This window comes from Cuculus canorus, chromosome 5 (assembly GCF_017976375.1).
Source record: "Cuculus canorus isolate bCucCan1 chromosome 5, bCucCan1.pri, whole genome shotgun sequence".
Taxonomy (NCBI): Eukaryota; Metazoa; Chordata; class Aves; order Cuculiformes; family Cuculidae; genus Cuculus; species Cuculus canorus.
In genome coordinates this window covers 61,153,512-61,179,016 of record NC_071405.1, presented here as the reverse complement: position 1 = coordinate 61,179,016, position 25,505 = coordinate 61,153,512, and the positions used below count along the sequence as shown (strand labels likewise).

The following is a 25,505-nucleotide window of genomic DNA, read 5'->3' as shown; positions in this document are numbered from 1 at the left end:
TATGCACAAAAATTTCTTTTAAATAAAACTCCACCTACTTGGACAATAATGTGTTCCGTTTCAAAATATGCCTATAACTTACAGGATACAGGACCGTAGGATAATTGTCATCTTCTACACTACTTGTGCACATTAATATCTGCTAGGAGTTTGTATATGAAAAGGGGAAATTGACCACTTTTTTCATGACAACTAGCTTATTTATTTCAAGATTATGTTTCTCCCAACAATCTTTCTTCAGTTACACAACCTACACATTTTCAGTCTTTTCTTAAAAGTAGCATGCCACTAACCTCTTGTTCTCATTGCTTTTTTCCTAGACTAACCTCCAATTTATTTTTTTTTTAACAAGTTAAAGTGCAGTGCCTAGAACTGGTCACAAAATCTTAAACAATTACTTATTTACTCAATAGGATAAAAGGTCACTTAACCAAGTTCCTTGTTTTCCATGCTGCATCACAGTTTGTAAGTCTTGATATGACTTGGTTTGAGTGTATTTCTTTTTCTCTCAGCAGTAACACATAGTTGTGGCGTCACATTTGCTTTTGAGCAATGATGACCTCAGTCTCTTTACATTCTGCAGAGTTACTACCTAACAAGTTGCTCTCTCAACACACATCTGTGCAGCGAGTTTTTCTTTCTTAAGTTCAGTATCTTAATATTCATTCCTTTTGAATGATGCTCTACTTTTAAAATGCAGTTTCACCAATCCACTACCCTAATTTGGAATACTAATCCTTTTCTCCAGTATACCTAAGTATTCTCATAGATCTAAGATACCTTCAAAATTTAGTAAATGCATGCTGTATTTTTTCATACAAGATAACTTCTCATTACTCACCAGATATTATCCAACCTAAAGCAGTTTCACCAAGACTCTGTCATGTCAGGCAATGATTCACCAATTCTTCACCTCAGTTTTGACTATATGTTTAAGGCATTACTGCTTTTGAAATCACACAGGCTGTTCTACTATTTGGAAATCTAGGTGCATCACTGCACGGCTGCCTTCAGTACAGTGAAGTCTGCTGCCATCCTCCTAGCTTTTCTACTTTAATAGAAACCTGCATTCCCAAACTTGTATTTGCTTATTTATCACACGATCCAGCTTTAGCATCTGTGCTACGTGACTTGTAATCACACTATGCAGCTCCAGCGCATTTAACAAGTTTCTCATAACAAAAGAGAAGGGAGTGACATTTACTGATAACCCAAGTACAAGTACATGCTTCTATGCCACTTGGCAACACGGTCAACTGAAGTTCAATTCCCAAAGCAGAAGAAGTGCTGCCTGGGAATACTTAAATGAAAGAGTATTTGGTACAGTCAGCACCTCTTAACAACATTCAAATACAAAAAGACTGACTAAGATGCATTGTTTTGAACTAACAGAATCTGTTCTCTCCATGTGTATATGAGACAGATATCACATTCCCCAAAACTTTGCCAATATGCCATTATTAGCATGCAAATTCATCTAAAATGCTTAGTTACTTTTTCACATTCTCTGTAAAGGGCGGAATCTTACAGTTACAAACTAAATTATCAGTCTGAAATACTAAACATTCTGCTCCCAAAGGGTGTGTAAATACTTTAATATTCTATCTCCATTTTATGAACGTATAAACTCCTTAGACTTGGAATTTGAGTAACTAACTTTTAAACAATATATTAAGATCAGCAAATCATCTCTGATGAAATAAAAACCCCTTCTTACAAACAGGATTAATTCAAAGTGCATTTTGATAAGTACCTATTTTGAGCACTTTATTTCAAAGAACATAAGTACCTTCCCATTCATCTTTGATGCTATCTCGGACATTCAAATTAATGGTAACATCTGCTCGTACTCGCATAGGCCAGTTTTCACCAATATTGGGCTTTGCCACCTCCACCACTGTGAAAGAGACAATGGGTTGCGCCATCCTAGCCCATCCACCAAAGACCACACCTCCATATTCTGATAGCCTAAAAAAAACAAACCCAAAACAATCAAACAACAAAGTTCTGTTAGGCACTATCTGATAAGAGATTCTGTTATTTTTCTAAACTGTGAAGAAGCCTTAATTTTACATGGTACTGCAGTAGATTCACATAATTCAACGCTTTAGAACTGAAGTGTAATGTGAACTAATCTTTATTTTAAGAAACAAAGGCAGCTTACGCTCTGTAACATCTCTCAAACTATAAGAGTTGGTGGTAAAGTTTCCATATTTTGTAACATCAGCCAAGGTTTAATACTTTTGGAAAACTAGCTTGTCTATCTTACAACAAAGGCTGGTTGTTAGCATGCAACATACTGTCTTAACACATCTACAGGGATACATAGTAAGACCATCACAAAACCATCCCACAGGATGGCAACACCTTACCAAAGAAGTTAGCATAAAACAGAGTACCTAAGTAATAATTTAAAATACATTTGTTACTATTTAGTTAGGATATATGCAATATCAATAATTCATTCTCAAATGCACTTTGATTACAATTTAAGTTTAATTGACTGGTTTGCATCAGTTAATAAATATTACCATGGTTTCATCCTACTGACACTATCTTCAATGTCCTGTCTGATCTCATAGGTAGACTCTAAGCGGAAGAGATTGAAATTCCTCAGCAGGTAGTCATGCAGAGTCAGAAACTGTAGATTCAGTTTGGGAAGTGCAAGGCAGCCTAAGGGAGTACAAGTGGAAGGGAAGAGGTATTTGATGAATAAACAACAAATTAATATATCAGTTTTACAAATTCATAAATATATATACACATTACTCTATAAGTGCCATAGCTATTTTCCTGGGAGACTGATCCTAAGAACTACTCCTTTTATAAGTAAATGTCACTAAAAGTCCATATTCTTCCTCTCCTTCCGCCAAATTTTCATGTTTTCTCTAAATGAACCTGCACAAGATTAAATGAATTTTCATCCTTCTGGCAGTAACACAGTAAACTAAAGACTGAATCTTCCCCTTTACTGAGACAACAAAACTGATTTTATAAAAATCAAATGTAGGGTACTAATGGTACTTTGGGAATTCAACAATTAAGCCACCGTTAAATAATGATGAAAAAGGCTGATTAACTAACGAAAAATGTGATACCCAACAATTTCCCAATTCCAATCATTTATGTTTACTAGAAGCCACAAAAAACATTAATGTAGAAAAAAGCTTTAGGCCATGAAATCAGATTTTAATACACAACCTTTGAAGAAAGTTTCTGATACTGACTATAGTTTTGGGTTTTTTTTAATGAGAATGAAAAACATGGGAAGATCAGACCTAACTAAACAAGGAGTATTAAAACTCCCAGACAAGCCCTAAAGCTTTCATAGCTTTAGAGTAGTCTTAGAGGCAAATTTTCCATAATAAAAACTCTTATGTGTTACTCATTTAACATTATCAGACTAATGTTCTGGTTTACAACCTATGCTTAAGACCTATGAAAGCATTTTGCTTTTGTGACTTGCAACATTATCCTTGAAACCTTTCATTGATATATGTAATATATCCTGGCTTTCACATGCACTGAGATACAACGGCAATGAAGAAAGGTGATAGAACACAGAAATTTATATTCTGGAAAGCTTCATGGTGATAAAATACTTTTAACACGTTTCCCAACACCATATAACAAACTTTATCCTGTGAAGTTAGTTATGCATGCAAACGGCAGGGCCTGAAGCTACATCTCTTTAAGGCTGCACAGCATTTACCACACAGATATTTCTCTTCCCTCATTTTTTGAAAAGAGAAAAAATACTCCTATCTTTCTTGAGTTAAATTACTCTTATTTAAGTTTTAGACCAAAAGAATGCAGCAACTTTTAAGACCACAAAACCAAAACTATCTTGTTTGAAATCAGAGCTGAAGAATACAGGGAGATCAAAAAGAGAAAGCGTGAACTAAAACTAAGGGAAACAAAATAGAAAAATACTTCTAACAGCCTGACAGCAACAGAAATGCTTCTCAACAGTGCTATCAATACACGGACAATAGTAGCAGAGTTCACCACAGAAGGAAATGTTTCCACTAGCAACTACTGTTACTTGCCAAAATTACATCTCACCATTAATAAAATTTCTTTAACATAGTACTAAAAATTCACAGAACAGCACAATAATAAGTGAGATAAGCTACTCTTTCTCCCCCTTCCTCCACAATTCCATTAGGTGATTAATATATTTCGCTAATAAAACATAAGCTACACATACAGTGCACTCACAAGTCTTGCAAAGTCAGCCTTCCAAATGTCTGAAAAACAGCAAAGCTACCTTGAATTGTACTTCAGAAACTGAACGTTCCAGAGCACAAACAACCTATGTGCTGTTCACTGAAACAAAAATAAAAATTTAAAAAACAAATATCTTGGTTTATATATTAAATTTCCTAGAAATTACAGCTATCACCATGGCTTGAAGGAGTTGTGGATTTTTTGCTTTGTTTTATTGGGGGTGTGTGTCTTTTTTGTATTGTTTTGCTGGTTTTTTTTTTTCAAGATTAGACACCATCATGAGAGATATTATTGAGGAAAATATGAATCAGCTTTGAATTACTTCCATCATACCAAACATAAGCACTTTATGACTTCTTGGGCAGATCTCAAGATGGCATTTGTATTATATGTTTGGAAAAAGATGCTTTGTTGCCTCTAACCCCGCCTTACCTAAAGCAAGGAAATGTCAAAAATCTTTTTCTTCTTATTAATACTTGTTCATAGAGAATTTACCCCGAAAACTTAATTTATGTTAAGCAGCTAAACTTGAAGCTCATACCTACATAAAACAACCCTCTGAATCAAAACAAGATGGAGAAGACCACTCACACTGCTCAAACCAGAAATATGCTTGTCTTTGAAGATGTGTTATTTGGAATCTCCATTTCCAAATTAAAATTTTCAAATACCTAAAGAAAATTCTTATGATCCACATTAATATTTTCAGCATGAGACTTTAAAAAGCACAACAATTTTTTAAAGCAGACAAAAATACATACGTTGGCTACTGTAAAGCTTCAAATTACATAATTCCCTGTTTGCAATACCCGCAGTCTCCTTCTTTGATCGTGAGCACATCAAACAAGAATACTAGGTTCTGAATTTAGAGTGCATACAGTAGCTTTCAGTGACTACATGTACACTTCACCTTGAAATCAGACAGTACGATTATTAGTGTTAAATTCATCCTGTCATCATCCATTTTTCCTTTTTAAAAAGTCTTTCTTGAACATACTTAAAAGCAAAGCACAGACAAAGGCTTTTTTGCTGCACGTTTACAACCTGTTTCACCTTACAGTAACTACCTGTGTCACAGCTGGAAGTATAATCTGTTACCCAGATTAGAAACAAATAAAAGTCTTTGCGTAAACATAGGCCTTTGGATTTTTCTTTAAATCCACTACAAATCTGCCAGAAATTTCATCTCAGAGTTCCCAATTCACAACTCAAAACCAGTTGACCTTACCCTATGATACTTGACGAAGCCAAAATACTGCCTCTAAAGTTCCGCAGAGAGAATAAACACAGATATCTGAATTGCATTTTTTTCTGCAGCATTTCCTGTTCAGTTCAGTGTTTACTGAACTACTAATCATACCTTCTCCAGAATAATATTCAGTTGGTACAATATTTTCATCCCAAATAATCTTCTCAGTGGGATAAAGAGGCATCTGGTTGAGTTGCTGAATTTGAGATATTCGTCGCTCATGACGGGAAACCTGAAGAAAGGATGCATTTTAAACTTCCATAAGTCAAAAAAGGACAATAAAGCTATATTTGAAACATACCCATTAATCTATAAGACCGTCAGTGGTCACTTTCAATTTTTTACTTTTTTTTTTTAATTAAATATAACTAAATGCACTCAATGATTAAACACATTGTCCAACTATCAGTCACAGTATTAAGAGGCAAACAATCTCTGGCTACTCAGCAGACCAAAATGACACAACAGAACTGAAAATATTCAGTCAAGTCTTAGCAGCGAATCAACTTCAAACGAAAATTATTTTGCTTTCCACTAAAGATATGTTCAATAGCCAATGCTTCCTTCAGCAACAGCTCATCTTAATTTCCTCTTTGGGAGAAAAAAAAAAATCCATTCAATACAATGTCTCCTGAACAAATCTCTCTCCATGGCACCCACAAGCATCATATCACTACCATCTAAACCTTAGGAAATCACATGAGCAATATTTAAAGAAATCGACAATCACAAAATAAGCTTACTAGAAAGATTCAGAAAAAAAGCGATGCCATAGTATGACACACTACACCAGTTATGCTGATACTGGTATCAGATTAGAAGCCTGCAGTAAAATTGCTATATACTGAATATCCAAAAAACTATTACGTGCATCAAACAGTATTTCAAATTGTCTTGAAGAACCAAATAGGTGCAGAAAATCTAATTCTACTTTAGCGGCTCTTTTGTTTTCAAAGAGGACAGACGGATTAATATATAGTAAGAGCAATAACTTTTCCAAAAGAACTCAAAATTGTTGCTGAACAATTACACCGGACATACACATATTAGTTTCTTAGGGAAATTATATTTATAAAGTAACGTTTTCAAGTAATTAATACATATGGTTTTAAAACCCACCTTAGTACACAGTTTACTGCTGTAACACTGCTGTGGTTCACATGTGGTTCAGCAAAAGGTCCTAAATGGCTACTTTACCACAGTGTATTTGCTAGATTTAGCTATGTCTGGAGTTCACAAAAGAAAAAAAAAACAAGCAATACTAAATTATGGTTTTACCAGCAACTCCAACAGGAACTCCTTCTCATAGGTCGAGTCTTCCCCCTGCGCAAGGGGAGGCAGCAGGCAGAGGTACGACGCCACCTGGTGCAGAACATTCGAACTGTGCAGCAAAACGAAAGGGAAGTTTGGGTCACAGACTGAAAACCGATAGAGCACACCTACTGCAGCTTATCTTTTTTTCCTTGAAAAGAAATTCCAACTACGAATTTCACCAGAAATCAACAACCACAGATCAGTATTTCAAGTGAAATTTAAAATTTATTTTTTTAAATTGCTTCAAAGTGCTTTAGAACACTTTGATGGGTGAAGTGTGTTCAGCTACATGTGTAAGCTGAACCACTGATCCCCAACACACACAGCAGTTCTTTAAACACAGCCAAGCAACAGCTCACACATTGCCTTTGTCAAAACAGACTGCATCCTTTTAACTGCAGCATTTAAAATACAATGCAGTGAATACAGTGGTGTAAACTATGGTTCCTGTTGTAGTTTTTATTCAGAATAGAGTAAAAATATCTAAATTTTAAAAGTTAGAGGTTAACTATAGTTAATTACTGCCACAATTACTTTAACCAGCTAGCTATTTTCCAGAAAATTAGAAGGCGCATGAGAAGTTAGACAGAAAAAAGGTGAGAAATATGTTGAATTAAAACATACTGAGAACAAAGAATTTCAATTTCATGTTAAATTTCATTTTGATAACCTACCTAAGGGGTCCAAATAACTTCACCAGTGAATCACGAGTATCTACTGCAGCTACATTTGACAGTGCAAAGTCATATAACTCCGGGAAATGTGCAAATGCTGCTCTCTACAAAAGACATACACAGAACCAACATGTAAGCATATTAATCAAACAATGTAATAATAATTTAAATATTTATGCAAAAGCATAACTTCTTCCAATTCATAACACATACAACCCTGTGGACACTACCAGGATAGAAATAAAAAAAAAAGGTGAAATCTCAATATTTCTTAGTTAGCATCACCTATTTGTTACTCCTGTGCTTCCAACACAGTATCTTTCTTTATACACTCTCCTATCAGCATTTGCTCTGTCATTAAATTAAAACATAACGGGTAAGACATGAAGCCTTGCAGACAACTAAGGAAAAAAAAAGGAACATGTTTAATTTAACCATGTATTCTTGAATTTTGTTATTAAAACTGATGGGAAAATTTCTGAAAAGTATTACTATCTTTATACGACTGCAAGCTATGTGAATTTTTATTTTATCTCTTAAGTTCAAGGGAACTATTGCTACTAAATGTGCCCACTGAGCTTGAGAAATGGCGCCACCTACTGCATAATCGTAACTTAAGATCCTATAACACTTTTTTTTCCCTTCTGAATGGATTTAATGGGAGCAATTAATCTCAACTTGACAATACCAAATCAAAAGTGGCAGTATTTTGCTAGAGTCACAAACATAACTTCGAAGCATTATTGTCTTTGATATGGTATATGAAATTAAGCTAAAACTATTCCTGTAATTCAACAGGAAAAATAAAGGGTTTGCTTTGGGAAATAATTCAATGCATATTCTAGATGCAAATTAGACTAAACCAGACTAAATCCCTTCCCTCCCATAAGTACTTTGCTGTTCGCTTACCTGTAAAGAAGTAATTCTGTCATAGTGAATTGTTGTCATCTCATTCTCTGTCAAAGCATTTCCAGTCTGATCATTGATTTCAAAGCCAGTGTAGAATTTAAGCATATCTAAAAGCTGAGATACCATGCATACAAATTAGTGGATTAAAAATAAGAGAAAGCAAAACCATAATTTAAGAGGAAAAATCTGGGCACCATGCAAACAAAACAGCTCCTCAAAGTCCTTGAAGAAGTGGACTAAGGAGTGGTATCTACATTTTATACTTAGCTGATACACAAAATGATTTTGTTCAGGTATCTCATCCACAAGCCATGGAAATTACGCACAGCCCACAACCAATGCGGTTTCTTTTACCTACGTGGTTTCTTTTACCTACTAGGACTTGAAACTGAAACTAAGGTCACTAAGGTGATCTAGTCAGATGTTCACAGAGACACTGAATTCAACTCCTGGCTTGCTCCCTCCTGCCCTCTCTGATGCCAGCTCCAGAATTCATCCAACCTTTCAATAATATCATTTAACTCAGAAGAAGAAAATTATTCAAATGTGCTGCTGGCTTTTTGTTCCATCAATACTGACTCTCAGAGAAACCAAACAAACACCAGAGATGGGGGACAGTAGGAAAAAGGCAGCAGGAAAAGCAGCTGAGATGCAGGAAAGGGGAAAGACCTTCAGAACCTGCCATAAAAAAACAATATACTGTCTATGACTGAGTAAACTGAAGAGCAGTGAAGAACAGCTGCAATGCAGAACAGCCTGATGCTAAAACAAAGCACGGAAGAATGCAATGGTGACAACTTCTGCCATACGTGGGGAACAGCAGGCCACAACCTGTACTATTTCTAGGGTGTAGTCTTAAGAGCTGTTCAAAAACAAAGCCAGAAACATAAGAGCAGTCACACATATAGGTACACGTAAGAAAGAACTGTCTGAAGGATTTATTTACACATGCAGTTTGCATCCATCTGGAACACTCACAAAAACTTGTCTTAACAAACAAATATAAAATAGAAACAATTCAGAGCCACATCAGAATGAAAAAGTTATTTTCAGCAGCTTCGTATCTTACCTGGCAGAAAAGATGACCCTCCTTCTCTCTTTTAGCAAGACTAGACAGGTAACAGTGAACAACAAGATGGGAATCATCCAACACTGTGTTAAACCAGCGCCGCGTGGGAAGCAAAGCCTATGGTAAACAACCTCACGTTAGTACAAGCAATTCTTCAAGATGCAAGAAATCCTGGTTTCTCATAATTTTACATTTCAAGAAGGCCTATCAAAACAGATTGCTGCACAATTATTTACATATCTAATATCCTAATTGAGATTCTCATATTAAAACAGTATTTACTTATGCCAAGACACTGGTTTTATGCAGGTAGGCTACTATGAACACAGCAGCTACACACTTGGCCTTTTATAGGACTGATAGCACTGCACAAACTCGCCATTAGTGAGATTGCATCCTGCCAGTAGTAAAAGGAAATTAAATAAAGAAATTGTTCCCTTACTAAGCGTCTATGTAATGACCATGTGCTACAAAAGATATGTCAATCTGCTGCAACATCATTTTAAATGTTTGTTCTCTATACTCATTACATTAATTTTAAGCTTGTCTTTCTCAAGATTGCAAACTCTGTTTCTTCTAAATATGGTATGGTATCTTCTATTCTTTGTAAGTTACCCAAATTAGATCTAAGAATTTTTAAAATCTTAATTAAGAACTTATAAAAACTTTTTGTAAACAAAACAGAGATAATTTCTTCTGAACATAAATAGCTTAAGCTGCTATATGTAGCAATTGTTCAACAGCACACAATAGTACACACCAACAATGCATGAGAAAAACTAGTTGTTCTCCATGGGATATACAGACTGAGTTTAGAAAGCCAAAAAGCATCAACACAGTGTTTAGAAATAACACAAAGAAAATAAAAGAATCTGTAGTAGAAAATGTTAATGGCCTTGCACAATAATTATAAAAAACTCAGAAAACTGTAAGAACTTTCCATCAAGTCATTCTTATGAAATTATCAAATCATCAAGTTTTGATGGCAGTCTATATACTGTAACATGAAACAAATATTCTGAAAAAGAGCCCATTAACACAATGTGCTACCAAGGCAAAATGACTTGGATATACAGCTAATTTCTCATTTGCTTGTTCCCATCATTTAAACAAGGCTTCATAAACTAACTGAATTCTAACCTTCCTGTAATACCTAGCGAGAACCAGCATTAAATGTACTACCTCTAAGCATTTTGGCTAACACCTAGACACTTGAAGTTTAACTTCAAATACGTATTTTATCTTCTGAGAGCGTATTACATCCAAAAGACAACAAGCTTTAATTTGAAGAATTCATTCTAGTGTAACTACAAGCACAGGCTAAGTGCCAGTTAAGTGATTAAGCAGAGGGCAGTGTGAGAGTGTGAGTGCACATGTAAGTGTTCTAAATCTGAAGTTATTTTAAATAAATTGCTACTTGTGATAAATCTAAATTAATGCCTTTTATTTTTAATTCTGGTACTGTGAAGTTTAATCCAGTCCCACTTTCTTAGTACCTACTGAAAATTTTCACAAAACGCGGCTGTTCTGTAACAGAATCACAGAATCACCAGGTTGGAAAGGACCCACTGGATCATCGAGTCCAACCATTCCTAACACTCCCTAAACCATGTCCCTAAGCACTTCATCCACCCGTTCCTTAAACACCTCCAGGGAAGGCGACTCGACCACCTCCCTGGGCAGCCTCTGCCAGTGCCCAATGACTCTTTCTGTGAAGATTTTTTTTCTGATATCCAACCTGAACCTCTCCTGGCGGAGCTTCAGGCCATTCCCCCTTGTCCTGTCCCCTGTCACTTGGGAGAAGAGTCCAGCTCCCTCCTCTCCACAACCTCCTTTTAGGTAGTCGTAGAGAGTAATAAGGTCTCCCCTCGGCCTCCTCTTCTCCAGGCTAAACAACCCCAGCTCTCTCAGCTGCTCCTCGTAAGATCAGCAGAACTGTTACTTCTAAATAATGAATTCTAATGAAATAGGAACAGTTTGCATTTCAGAACTACTAATGCTTTCTGGAATTTCCCCTTGCCTACAGCACAAAAGATTCCTTAAGTGACCTATGCATCAGGAAGAATAATTCTGGGTTATTCCTACCAGATTAAAGTGTCACACATTTTCATCACTTTATTATCACCATTCCAATTAAAGTAGCCTTCACTGAGCAATTTAGGATTCTAGCCTTCTCCAGCAGTTCATCTGCTTTATAAATATTACTAGTGAGTACACAACGTGGATGCACTGCTACAACCTCGTATTTACAGATGGGAAAAAACTATTAAGCAACCACATGCACAACTGTGATGTAACCACTTGCTAATTGGAGTAAGGCTAAAATAATGACTTTATGCATTTGAAACCTAGAAAAGTACAAACAGGTTGAAACAATGTAATAACTTACCTCAAGATCTAGCATGAGTTCAATAAATCTCTCACAATAATGAACTTTGTCCATAGAAATAGGACCTAGATAGAAAAAAAAAACTTTCTTTTGCAATTGATGCATACCACAATATATTTGTACTTCAATTATTCATTAAAAATGTAATAAATGCTACTAATAATACTAGTATTAGCTTTTAACAAGATTAAAAAGTTAATTAGCACACTCTTCTCTTTTGCTGAAGCAGCTGTTTATTCCACTGGAAACCAGAAAACTTTTGGATCCAAGAAAGTAATGGAACCAGAGTTTCAGGAGGGCTTTTACGCACTCTTGAAAAAAAACAACCAATTTGGCATATAAAAATGCACACTTCCACAAGATACAAGTGGCTCACTAACCTTAAGAGCTATTAACTCCAGGTATTCAAAAATATCTATTTAAAAGCTGCAAGTAAGGTACATGCAAAAGGCCTTGACAATATCCAAAGGCACTCAGTAGTGATTACTAAGGAGCCTTTAGAATCATGTCAAAACACAACACTAAGTCTACCTTAATAATGCCTTCAATAAACGGTTAATGTGAATCTCCCTAATCCACGTCTTGCATAATTGGAAAACAGAGGGGACAAGCATCCTTTCCAAGGAAGCCACAACACGCAGAATTTTCCCTCCACTTAAGGGCAGAAGTTTGCTTAGAGTTTAAAAGCAAAAGCAGAACTTTGAGAAGTGATTTCACTGAAACTGTGCTGTACTTTGAGCATAATAAGCCTTTTTTGTCAAAAGGCCAACACTTGCCTGTACAAACACTTTTCCTTTCTGAAACAGGCAAGCATATAATTTCACTTGTCACAATGACTTACAAATCAAGAACAGTCAAAATCTCAAAGAATTTCACTTCACTTAGGCTTTTGTTCCTACTGTAAATCAACAGTACTGACAAAATAAAGTCTTATGATATGCATTTATACCACCTGTTTAACAAGACATCTAAGTATGTATGAAATACTTAAATGCTCTAAAAAGGCTGTAAGCACACAATAAAGAATATAAGTAGTCAGAAATAATTTTTTATTAAGTCCATACTGAACAGAAGGAGAAGAGGTTTAAAGTAGCTTTATGCCATTTCATTTTTAAAGCACATATGGATTTGAATACTAATTTTGACATGGAATCCATGCAGACAGGCATAGATTTCACTAAATCTCCATCTAGGTAAGATCTTCAACCTCAGGTTCGTATCCCAAGGAGCAGCTGCTTAAGCAACTAAATGGAATATAAAACAGATTGGCAGATAAAAACGTAACACAAGAACCACAGTTACCTGACACAGGTATTGATTTTAGCACAGAAATGAATTTCTGAATGAGCTGTGAAAGAAATCTTCTCTCCCGATATGCTCTACAATCAGAAACATAACAAAAGCATTAACATTGCCTAAATGCAGACTAGAAGTACATTGTATCAAAGTTATCTAATTTAAAATTTACAGAATGACAGCAGGTTCCTTCAAAGTACACCTAAACAGTTTAGATAACTTTTCTCTCTGCACTCAGACAGGCAGATTAGCAGATTCTACATTTTTAGGCACAGAGACAATTAACAATCAATGCTTCTACTGAGTCAAAGAGGAGAAATATGTCACCACCTACACCTTGCCACATTGCAACACAAAAGTACTGGAACATTTAACTTTGGTGAGATATACAAATTTATTCAAATACTTGCATAAGCTATCTGCTTAAGAGCTGAACATTTGCTAAGAGTAATGAAAAAAACAGAAGTAACCACATGCATATTCTCTTATGGCTTTCATCCTATAGCTCTAAGGTTTGGTATCACAAACTCACTGATCAAACAAAACACTAGCGTTCTGTAACACTATTTTGCATAAAGACTACTGGAAAATAAAACAGTTTCCAGGAGATGACATACAATCATTCCTTATTTGCCATATTCACATACTTTTTTAAGAAACATTTTTTCATTGAAACTGTTTATTTTTGCTGAAACACGAGTGCATTAATAACTTCGGATTTAATAGGAAAAAGTTTCTATAACATACTGCATTCTTGACTCCTCATCCATTTTCTCATCATTTTTCTTTATTAGATTCCAGAATTTTCTTAGTTTTGGTGTCTTTTTCAGCTCCTGTTCCAGCCGTTTCTGAAACGTTAAAATGTTATACAGTCACCAAGAATCTTTGTTTTCACAAGAGCTAAAAATACAATCTGGTCTTCTTGAAAAATGAAAAAATATATAACAAATGCAAATAAATAGCTGCCTCAGACTAATCTCAACAAGTAACATTGTAAAACAAAAACATAATACTGCTAAGAGAGAGTCTAGTCATAGCTAGATGTCAGCTCCATTCCACAGTCCCTGTGATCTCATGGCCCTGTCTACAAACCATAGCTTGGAAAAGCTATAAGCAACAAAGCCTAGAAGATTACTTTGCCAGTTTACAGTGTTATACTTACAGGCTGTAGAGCCATCCACATTGGTAAAGAAATGAGCTGCTGCACTTGACCTCTGATCAAATCGACTTCCTGTTAGAAAGTTTCAGACAGAATGTTTTTTTTAAACTCTTATGTTTTCTGATGTGCCTTATAAAATACATCCACGTATGTTACCATCTGACAAAAATATATGTGGTGGTGTATTTCCTAGATTTTATAATTTCCTAACAGGAAACTGTACATTAGCCCTACCCAGTAACCCTTAAAACTGTTGATGATTTTTGCATTTTAGGTTCTTTCCATGGCAGGGGCCCCATCCATGCAAGTATTTTTAGCATAGAAGCTGTTGAGAACTGATGTTAGTTCTTCAGGCATTTCTCATTCTCAAGCTGAATTTTCTTACTTTGCTTTGTCTATTTGTTATTATTCTATTCTCTCTTAAAGTCCTTCATTTACCATGTTTCTCCCACTTCATCTACATTTTTCACAATATCTGAAATAACTAATTTTCTCTATTATTCATGTAAACTGTAGTTTCAAATGTTCTTCTCTCAAACTCTGTCTGTGATCTGAATCCACAAATTTTTCTTTCATTCCTAAACTACTGAAACACTTCCATTAGTATCTTAAATGCGTCTTCACAGACAAATACTTTATTCTCAGCATTCTGAAACTTCACAATTCAGTGCTCCTTGCTTAAAACACTACTGTGATTATCCTGTTTTGCATTTCACAAAGAAGTGCAGCTTCACACAGCAGTATGCTTTTACAAGAATTTTTACTGGCTTCCGTATCATGTTTATAAGAAACATACTCTGCCTACAGTATTCCATACAGCCACCATGAAACCCTCCTTTAAGATCTGCTGTATCGTGGCCACTACAGAAAAATACTGCCTCAACAAACTATATATATAAAGTTCAGGATGATTACAGACTCCTACAATCGTTCGTAATTCCAAAAGCAAATCATACACTTTCTTAATCGTTTTATCTGCAAGACAATTTTGTTTTTTTACTTGTACAGACCCTGATTTTGACAGATACATCAACTAAAGAGAAGCCCAGTAGCAAGAGAGGCAACAGAGTACTGTTTCATATAACAGATAATTTTAAGTTTTTCTCCACACTTGCTAATTAGGATCTATAACTGTGTTTCTACACAGAGCAAGAATACAACCTGGTCCAACGCTTTCTTAAAACTAACTCAAGAGAAGTGCAGATAGTGAAAAAATTAGTCTGTTCCAATAGTTACTGGAAATAAGTTTGTGTTATTTCCCAGCCAAACTAAGAAGCACAGTAGTAAGAGCTTTTACATGTAAAGCACCTTTTCAAATACAAATACATACTTTTGAAGTATCATTTAAAATACGTTTGAATATATGCCTTTAAATTGCAGTAAGTGCCAATCCTCCGATTTTGAGTCTCTTTTATGACCTAGTGTCAGAGAAAAGTGAACACGATGAGACAGAAAAAGTAAGAGTCAAAAAGAGCGGTAAAAGCCCTCTAGAACCATCTTCTTCCTTAAATGAGAATTTTGCTTCAGCTGTCTCCTACGAAGAAATTGCTCAAACTAAACTGCTATTAACACAGAACAGCATAAACACACTGGAACTATCACAGTTACTTTTTAACATACCAAACTATTGAAACAGTGATCAAGGAAAAGCAGCAGGACTGTCTGTTCATGCAAGGAGTATTCACTGTCTTCTTCAACCAGTGATGCTTCCAGTATGCGTTTGAAAAAGAAGGGAAAGTGTTCTGGCTTTTTTTTGAATGTCTAGAAACAGAAGAGGAAATTAGTTGATTTTGAGTCACATTGATACAAATTAATTTCAATCTTCATTCACATAACATAGCTTAAATTCCCTAAATCATTTAAATCTATAAAAGGAAGGACTAATTTTTCTCCTTTTCATCTATTCTGACCCAGCAGCACAGACAAGAGACTAATGATATCCTTCTAAGCCAGGATCCTCGCACCATAGAAACGCTTTTAGTGGGACTACAGCCTTCTGCTGAGCCTGATACAGATGATGCATAGGACAAACTAAACAAGGAGCACAAATGGTGTTGTGACAATGTTCAACTGGTGATCACACACAATACCTGTAAAGTGACACAGCTCAGAAGAGATTTGGTAGATTTTGGCCACAACTATAGCAGCTGTTTAGCGATTTGTAGAAAGTGAGCAGGTAAAAACCGGGAGAGATTAATTACAGTTGTGGAACTCCCATTCAGCTATCCAAGCCAGAAAAAGGTAAACCAAATAACTGTGGAGATAATTTTTTTTTACAAGAGCAGCCATGTCAAAATAAACTGCTTAGAAAGCAACACGCACCTGTCACTTTTTATCTATACAAATTCCAGAACAAAAAAAGGCACAGACATCATATGAGAAAGTTACTAATCCTTTGTGCTTTGCCAGCACTACTACTGGAGTAAGCATCCTTCTGAAATAATGCTTGTGCAGAATTTCTAATTAGGCTTATGTTGTTGAAATGGCCTGTAAGAACTTGGGAGTTTATAGAAACACTAAATAATTTCTAAACCTAGTCTTACAAAAAAATCAGGACACACAGCAGCAGAATAAGATACTATAATGGTACAAAATTCATGCCAGAAAGCTACAGAACCATATCCACAAGTTTTAGGCAAGACACTGCTGGATAGTATGATAGACTTCCATTGGTGCCTTCTTATACCAATAGATATAAAACCCCTTTTTTCTTTTAATATCAGAGCAAAAAATTCTCTGCAAATGTCCAGCTTTTGTCAAATGCCAAAAAACCAAATGCTGATGGTGATGTAAAGGCATCACACAGCAGAACAAAGGACTCGCATACCAGAAGGAAAATAAGGTGATTTTTCATCCATCCATTGCTTTCTCTGAAAAGAACACACACTTTAGAACACCATAGGAGACACTCCAGCTAAGGTACCATTTACTTTTAACACTACAAGCTTAGCTACCTTCTGTCAGTATAAGTGAGCACACTGCAAAATTTGCAACTTGCGGATCAAAGTCAATTCTAGCTGTAATTGAAATGTTTACCTCCCATGCAGGGACATTCTCTCTGAACTTCTCATTCACCATACAGCAGATTGACATTAAATATGCCTTACTGGACACCTCTGGAGAATAATTCATCCACAGGTAATTTTCAAGATACTGGCTGTGAAGAGACAAAGAATATTTCATCAGCTGCTGCCACCCACGTACTCTGTCACTCACTTGAAAGAACGGTTATCCACAGGGGCTTTTTCCTCCTCTCCTTAAAACCATCTTTACAGTTAGTTAGTAATTCCTGAAGTTATGTCTCATCTAGGTCAATGCAGCAAAACTCATAAGACTCAATGGCTGCTACAAGAGACAGATGCATTTCTTTTCAGAAAAACACTTTCACCACGGGGTTTTCAAATGTAGCAAGTAGTCGTAGCTCAATACAAACTCAGAAGATGAATTCATTAGGATTTTCCAAAAGGAGAATTAAAAAAAAAAATCACTTCTCTAAAGAATGTCACATACAGCATTTTCTAACATAAGATGCAAAGGACAATTATGGTATAACTGTATTTGTATTATTAAATGCCCTTTCCTGTAAAAAAATTAGGAATAATCTAGAGAGATTTTATTCTTCTAATCGTTTAAAGGCAATAAAAATATTATATTACATCGTGACTAAAATCAAGTATTGAATGTTAGGAGAGTGATTAAGTATTTTCAAGAAGGTGAAAAAAAAATGACTGCACACAAGAAAATACCAGCTTCCCAGAAATAAGCATTTCTTCCTCATTAAGACAGTACATTTCTCATAGAAGAAACTCTTAAAATTAGATCTTAGAGATTAGAAGCTATTTGGACAAACAACTATCTCCCTCCTTTAACTTCTTCTTCTTCATGATAGTTACTCCTGAGAAGACAATCCCTAAATCCATCATATTCAACAGAGCACTTGTACTTCGTGCTACTTCAACAACAGCCACCAGGAAGTGGAAACATGCTTCATCCTAAACAAGCTGCTCCTTTGCTCCCTCCTTCCTCTCAATGCCTGCTCTAACATTCATTTACCCCCTCATGATTCAACTCAGTTTTCACTATTTACCTTTTTCCCTAGTTTATTTTTCCAATGCCTTACATTAAGCTACTTCAATAATTTCAGATAAGTCAAGTACCAGAGTTGGTGTTGGACAAAGGCAGCGAGAACTTCTACATAACACAGAAGGCCAATGGTATCCTGGGGAGTAATAGGTTGACAAGGTTATCCTCCTCCTCTACTCTGCCCTAGTGAGGCCCCATCTGGAGTACAGTGTCCAGTTCTGGGCTTCCCAGCTCAAAAAAGACAAGGAATTAGTGGAGAGAGTCCAGCGGAGGGTCACAACGATGATTAGGGGACTGAAGCATCCCTCTCATGAGGAAAGGCTGAGAGACTTGGGTCTGTTTAGCCGGGAGAAGAGAAGATTGAGAGGAGAGCTTATCAATGCCTATAAATATCTAACGAGCAGGAGTCAAGAGGATGGGGCCAGACTCTTCTCAGTGGTACTCCACAATAGGACAAGGGGCAGTGCGCACAAACTGGAACACAGGAAGTTCCACCTGAACACAAAGAAAAACTTGCTTACTGGGAGGGTGACAGAGCAGTGACAGGTTGCCCAGTGATGTTGTGGAATCTCCTTCACTGAAGATCTTCAAAACCCATCAGGATGTGCTCCAGTGCAGCCTGCTCTAGGTGAATGTGCTTTAGCAGAGGCATGGGGCTACATAACCTCCAGAGGTCCCTTCCAACCCCAATCATTCTGTGATTCCGTGACTTACAGGACAAACGGCAGTAGATGGGGCTATAGACCAAAAAGTACTAACGTTACGCTATAGGCTGGTAACATTAGGAATAGAAAGGATAAAACCCTCTAACTCTGTGGTATTGCTGACATCCAGAAGTCACACTACCAGCAAGCTATTTGTTAGTGTCAAACCCTAAATTGTAGCTTACATTTTCTCTTCTGCCTTTTCTAATAAATATATGGGAAACAGGGAAGTTTGTCCTACTTTTCTAGTCAGTGGTACTATTTTTATATATATTATATATAATATACATAGATCCTTTGTTTGAGAAGGCTGATATATCTCATCTCAAAACGATCTCATTCTATCTGCTCATAAGATTTGAGAGATAAAACAAAACAGAACCAAACAGAACACTAAACATTGTGTTTCCAACAATGTGCATGCTGCAAACATTTATTTTACATAATTTTAGATACACTTTATAAGTTCTTCCAGGAAAGCCTGAAGTAGCTGTAAGAATCTTCTAAACAGATTTCCATTTATTTTCAAGAGAAGAAAATGTGCTGCAGCACAATTCATTTACACCATCACCATAAAAGTCCTAATCCAAAACCTTCCATTGACTACGACGAGTTCTTTAAGGCTTGATGATACATTCCAAACAACAGACTCAAGGTTCTTTTACCTCTTTCATTCACACTCTCTTTTTTGGTGCTTCACTTACACCAGAAATTCAGAATCATAAACTAAGATAATCTGGTATGTTACTTACACTTATAAAATTATTTCATCCTCAAATTAACTAATCCTTATTAAATTAATTTCCTCCTTTAATTTTCCTAGGTACACAATTCGTAGCTTTAATAAGTAGAAACAAATGTGTATATCTAGTATACTACCTTCAAAGTGACCTACGGTCCTGCATTTGCTTATACTCTATGAAAAAATAACTTAAAATTTCATTCCAGCTGGCTTACCTGAACTCAAGAAGCATTATCTTTCTAATAGCAAACCTAAAAAGGAAAAAGTAATTAATTAATTAACACAGGAAAGAAAGCCTCCCATAAACAGCTGCATGGGAAATGGCTACATTTTCCCTTATTACATAAGGAAACCTACAGAAATATGTAGAAATTAGTTCTACCCCCCCATTTCCATGCAAGCCAGTTGAATGGAGAAGCAACATTGTTGAAGCTAAAGTTCATGCAGGTTCAATAAGCAATCGAATTCACATTAAAAACAAATAAATTTATCTCTATCTTTTAAATACGAAGACACTGCTTCTAATAGCCTTGAAAATATAACTGCTAAAAGCTGAGAGTACCTCCTGGAAAACTACGACTATGCATTTAATCAGTTTGCAATGGTATCTCTTCTTAGTGACTGGAAATGGAAGCTTGCTTTGATCCTGGATGTCAATTCTTAAGTTACTCTCACAAAGGAATCATAAACAGAATTCTCTCCAGAGCTCAAACTTCCACTAAAGAATTCCAAACAGCTACAGTTACAGCTCTTTCCTGTACAATTACAACTCTTTCCTGCAAGCACAGTTGTAGAAAGCAGTTTTATCTTGAATTGTGTCCCCCACCTAACATTACAATACACTGAAATGAGACTTACCCTTTACAAACCTGGTAAGAATAATTACGGAAAGAGAAAAAAGCTAACTCCTTAACTAATTTTTTTCCTTTACATACCTTAGTCACAAAAAAAAGAGATTGACCTTCTGTAACCACCACAACAAGAACAACATAAACCACAACAGATGACCAGATCAAGGAACCGAACAATATGATATTCAACCATCTAATTTAAGGATTATGAGCTCATGAACTTTTTTTGCCATATTCAGACTTTGAAATAACAAAGTGTTGAAATTACTCAAATGCACTTGAGTCATTTACATCTGCTTTCAGCATGTTAATGCATTTTTAAATATCTCATGAAACATTATCCCTATCGAAGAGGTTTCTAATGTTGCAATGCTTGTCGATATATCAAAGCGGCTAGTGTACTTACTTTGATCTGACAATTTCTTTTGTATATACATCTTCAATAACCTATGGGAAAGGATATTTCAACAAAATGGTTAAGAATATTATATACTTCCTAAAGTGACATCCTATGCACTCAAAGTTACTCCAAATTAGTTAGTTATTTACAAATCGCTCACTACTATTGGATCAAAAGTGTCATAAAAAATTATGTCTCAGCTCTGAATAGTCCAAAAGCTTCATAGACATACATTCTCACAAAGAAAGTGGATCAACTCAGGGGAAAGCACACAGTGATAAAGAATGGATACGACCTTCATTGAAGTCACTCTGAAGGAACAGCCTATATCTCACTGATATTTTTTTATGCAAAGTCAAACAGATAGACAAGCCTTTTTATTGTTAACCTTTGGCTTACTGTTGAATTTAAAAAACAGTCTTCACAAGTCAAATCTGCCTCAGTTCAGTCATCTATTGTCAATGTTTCTGCATTACCTGTTGCAATAGGCACACTCTGACATCACGTGACAGAGATGCACTTCAGCTGCTCATGTACAGCCTAATTCTAACAATCACAGACTAACGCTGTCATAAATATTACAAAGAAAGTGAGTAAAATGAGGCTAGAAAGGTAGATTTAGTCAAACACCCACAAGGGAAAGAAATCTAACACTTAAGAATCCTGCGCTACAGAAAACCAACACAAACCCAAACAAGTCAGGCCAAATATTTAACATTCAAAACACACATATCCACCAGAACAGCATTAAAGTTGTCTGACTAAAACTCTCTGAAGCAGCTTTCATAAAGAAGTACACAGCTTAGCAATACCTGTATCTTTCATCCTTCGATTTCTAAGAGTAACTCCTCCTCTAATATCTTTTAACCTCAACAGAGAGGCTCAAGACTTTTACTCTCATACGGTCTTGGCGATAATAAACTGAACAGATAGTGTAAAAAAGAATTGCACTGCTGTTGCACCTTCATAACAGTGTCTACATTTATAAACTACAATTACATAACAAACAATTTATAATTCCAGTGTGCTGAGCAACCGTTAACTTTCCAAGCAGCTGCCTACACTCTTATATTAAAAAAGTGTCATCGGAGGCTGACGCATCAGAAAAGGATTGAGCTTCACTCACTCTGCCCAACACAATTCCAACAGAAGTACTTACCTTTGAATCAAAAGACAATTTTTTCTTCACATGTGGAGCCCAGTATTTATTTGCTAACTGTACAGGGAAAAAATTTAAAAAACTTTAAATATGTACATTTTCAGCTATATTGATACAGTAAGTCTATAATGCATCCCACCACCAAACTTTATTTCACTAGTTTCTTGCTTAATTTTAGCTTATAGTAAACATAGGTAACAAAATTATCTTTACCAAAACCAATACTTTTCAACTATTAAAGGTTTTATGCCTACATCTTTTCCAACAGAGACGTGAATCTGTGTAAAAGTTTCAGATAAATAATTGTGCTATAATAAAACTTTTTTTTTAAGTTACTCCTAGCAAACCTCTCAAATATATCCCATGGTCTTTCAGTGACCACAAACCCTACACTGCGAATGACCACAGTCCCACCGAAAAATTTCACAAAGCACTAGAGGCTACACGTAAAGTTTTAATATCGTAAGGCTACTCGCTGTAGCCATCACCTCACCGAAATTCCTGAGCTACCATGATGGCAAGAGCTTCCAGACCATCTTTACTCAAACTTCTTTATGCTGTACCAGAGGAGAGAAAGCAGCATTTCCGGCACAAAAACTGAACATCTGCATAAACCCACTTAGAATGTGCAGCTACAATAAAATCTCAGAGACAAGTCCCGCGTTATAAAACCCCTGATTTACTCTGGAGCGCTGCTTACAGCTCGCTCTGGACACACATATACACCCCCTCACACTCTCCAAGATCTCTCCTCACTTACGACAAAGCGAAACCCTTTCCCACGGACTGCAAAGACGATGTAAACCCCGAGGCCGCGTCACCGCAGCGCCCGCGGTTGACGCCGCTCCCCGGCGGCCCTACCTGGGTCACGTACTCCGCGTTGATCTGCGACACGGTGGGCGCCACGATCTTCTTGGGCGGGGCGGAAGGCGCCGGCGCCGCCATGGCGAGGGCAGAGCCGGGCAGCGCCGCCGTTCGCCGCCAGGCCCGGCGCGCCGCGACCGCACCGGAAACGACGCCGGGTCTGGAGCGGCGGAAGCAGAGGAGGCGCTTCCGGGGCGAGGAGCGCGAGAGAGGCCGCGGGGAGGAGAGCGGCGCTGTTGCGCCCCCTGCCGCGCGCCCCCGGGACTGCTGCCGCGCCGCTTGGTGGTCGATGAGAGCAAAGGCTGCCGCCCGCCCAGCGTGGGAACGACCCGCTCTTATCAACAGCCATCTCAGCCAGTTCCTTTGATCGCACCTTTGGAAGTAAATCAACTGCAGTTCGCGAGTCCGGGAAAGGTAATTGTGAAAACAAGAACGGAATATCCGCCTGACCAGAAGAACAAAGGAGAAGTGCCCCAAATTGCTGAATTCACAGTCAGTTTCACTGGTGGTGAAAGAAAGACTAAAGGTCGCTATTCTCCCAAGTCTGGCTCTTGCGTTCCTTGCCTGCGGAGTGTTTCTTGTGGTATGCAAAGCCTCCACTTAGAGCTACAGCTGCCCAGGTGGTTGAGAGAGTTGGGCTTGTTCAGCCTGGAAAAGAGAAGGCTCAGAGGAGATCTTATAACGACCTTCCAGTACCTGAAGGGGCTATAGAAAGCTGGGGAAGAGCTGTTCACAAAGGCCTCTGGGGATAGGACGAGGGGCAGTTAGTATGAACTGGAGAGGGGAAGACATAGACTAGACATAAGAAGGAATTTCTTCACTATGAGAGTGGTGAGGCACTGGCACAGGTTGCCCAGGGAAGCTGTGGCTGCCCCATCCCTGGAGGTGTTCAGGGCCAGGATGGAGGGGGCCTTGGGCAGCCTGATCCAGTGGGATGTCCCTGCCCATGGCAGGAGGGTTGAAACTAGATGATCTTTAAGGTCCTTTCCAACCCAAACTGTTCTATGATTTGTTTATAAGCACAAGCAGTGCATCCCAGCTTCACTGAGTGCCCACTATTCCACAAAGGATTCCAACTCAGGTTCTACACTGTCATCAGCCACTACAGCATGGCCAAATAGACCAGCTCCTGGCCCGTATCACCCTGGCTGTCTTCAGGATCGGTAAACCACAAAGCCAAGGCTGCTAAGACAGAAGATCATTAAAGTTAACAAGTGGTGACAGGCAATTTGGGGGGGTGGGGGGACACCACCATGTCTGTTGCTCTAGCTGAAGGTGCTGTGCTAACAGCATGACAGGAATAAATTAAACCCAAGTGCAGAAGTCATCTTAATGGATATTTCTTATTAACGAGTATGGCTGGCAGTCATCCCTGCAATGCAGGAAATCTGTGGACAGGAAAAGAGGAACTGGGAAGAGGGAAAACCCATCTGGCTTACCAACCTGAAATGGTTTGCAATTCACTTGTTCTGTTTGTTAAACAGGTCAGTTAAGGAGGAAACGAGCAGACTCCCCAGGGACACGGCAGTGCTCATGCTGCTGAGATGCTCCATAGCTCCAGCACCTGCTGCTTGAGGACTTCAAAGCTGCAGGCAGGCAGGCACCACTGACGCCTGGCTGAATGTGACCTCCTGTTTTCATATCAATGCGATCTCAGTTTCATTTCTTCAAGAGGAGGTTGAAGTCCCTCCCCAGCTTTCTTGTAGGCCCCCTTCAGGTAATGGAAGGTTGCTATAAGGACTCCTTGGACCCTTCTCCAGGCTGCCCGAACTCTCTCGGCCTGGACTCATATGTGAGGTGCTCCAGCCCTCTGATCATCCTTGTAGCCCTCCTCTGGACCCGTTCCAACAGTTCTATATCCTTCTTATGTTGAGGATTCCAGAACTGGACACGATACTCCAGGTGGGGTCTCACAAGAGAGGAACAGATGGGCAGAATTGCCTCCCTCGACCTGCTGGCCACGCTTCTTTTGATGCAGCCCAGAATACGTTTGGCTGCCTGGGCTGCGAGCGCACATTGCTGTCTCATGTTGAGCTTCTCATCAACCAGAACCCTCATGTCCTTCTCTGCAGGGCTGCTCTCAATCACATCATCCCCCATCCTGTATTGAAATCGGAGATTACCTCAACCCAGGTGTAGGACCTTGCTGAACCTCATGAGGTTCGCATAGGCCCATTTCTCCAGCTTGTCCAGGTCCCTCTAGATGACATCCTGTCCTTCTGGTGTGGCACCTGCACTACTCAGCTTGGTGTCACATGAAAACTAGTAAAAAAAAAAAGTCACAAGTACCAGTAACAAATTCTGTAAATAGCAAGGATTAAGCATTGTCTTGTCTAATGACTGAAACTTTCAGAGAGCTCTGTACTTGATGAAAATTATGCAAATACAAAGTAGTTGAAATATTCCTAAATCA

General features: G+C 37.6%; 1 protein-coding gene and 1 pseudogene across 1 annotated transcript in view; one reads left to right on the top strand and one right to left on the bottom strand.

The window, feature by feature from the left end:
* Positions 1-23,268, bottom strand: part of AQR (aquarius intron-binding spliceosomal factor) — a 57,910-nt gene extending 34,642 nt beyond the window's left edge. The window contains exons 1-17 of the mRNA XM_054069093.1: positions 23,090-23,268; positions 22,229-22,285; positions 21,076-21,116; positions 20,034-20,069; positions 17,326-17,446; positions 15,910-16,050; positions 14,293-14,361; positions 13,878-13,978; positions 13,137-13,213; positions 11,835-11,899; positions 9,446-9,562; positions 8,377-8,490; positions 7,468-7,571; positions 6,758-6,860; positions 5,591-5,711; positions 2,532-2,673; positions 1,790-1,968 (exon numbers count right to left, since the gene is read on the bottom strand). Coding sequence (XP_053925068.1) covers positions 1,790-1,968; positions 2,532-2,673; positions 5,591-5,711; positions 6,758-6,860; positions 7,468-7,571; positions 8,377-8,490; positions 9,446-9,562; positions 11,835-11,899; positions 13,137-13,213; positions 13,878-13,978; positions 14,293-14,361; positions 15,910-16,050; positions 17,326-17,446; positions 20,034-20,069; positions 21,076-21,116; positions 22,229-22,285; positions 23,090-23,173 — 1,672 coding nt within the window. The 5' untranslated portion in view covers positions 23,174-23,268. The remainder of the gene's footprint in view (positions 1-1,789; positions 1,969-2,531; positions 2,674-5,590; positions 5,712-6,757; positions 6,861-7,467; positions 7,572-8,376; positions 8,491-9,445; positions 9,563-11,834; positions 11,900-13,136; positions 13,214-13,877; positions 13,979-14,292; positions 14,362-15,909; positions 16,051-17,325; positions 17,447-20,033; positions 20,070-21,075; positions 21,117-22,228; positions 22,286-23,089) is intronic.
* On the top strand, positions 23,172-24,297 carry LOC128852303 (neuronal vesicle trafficking-associated protein 2-like; annotated as a pseudogene).
* Positions 24,298-25,505: the final 1,208 nt, after the last annotated feature.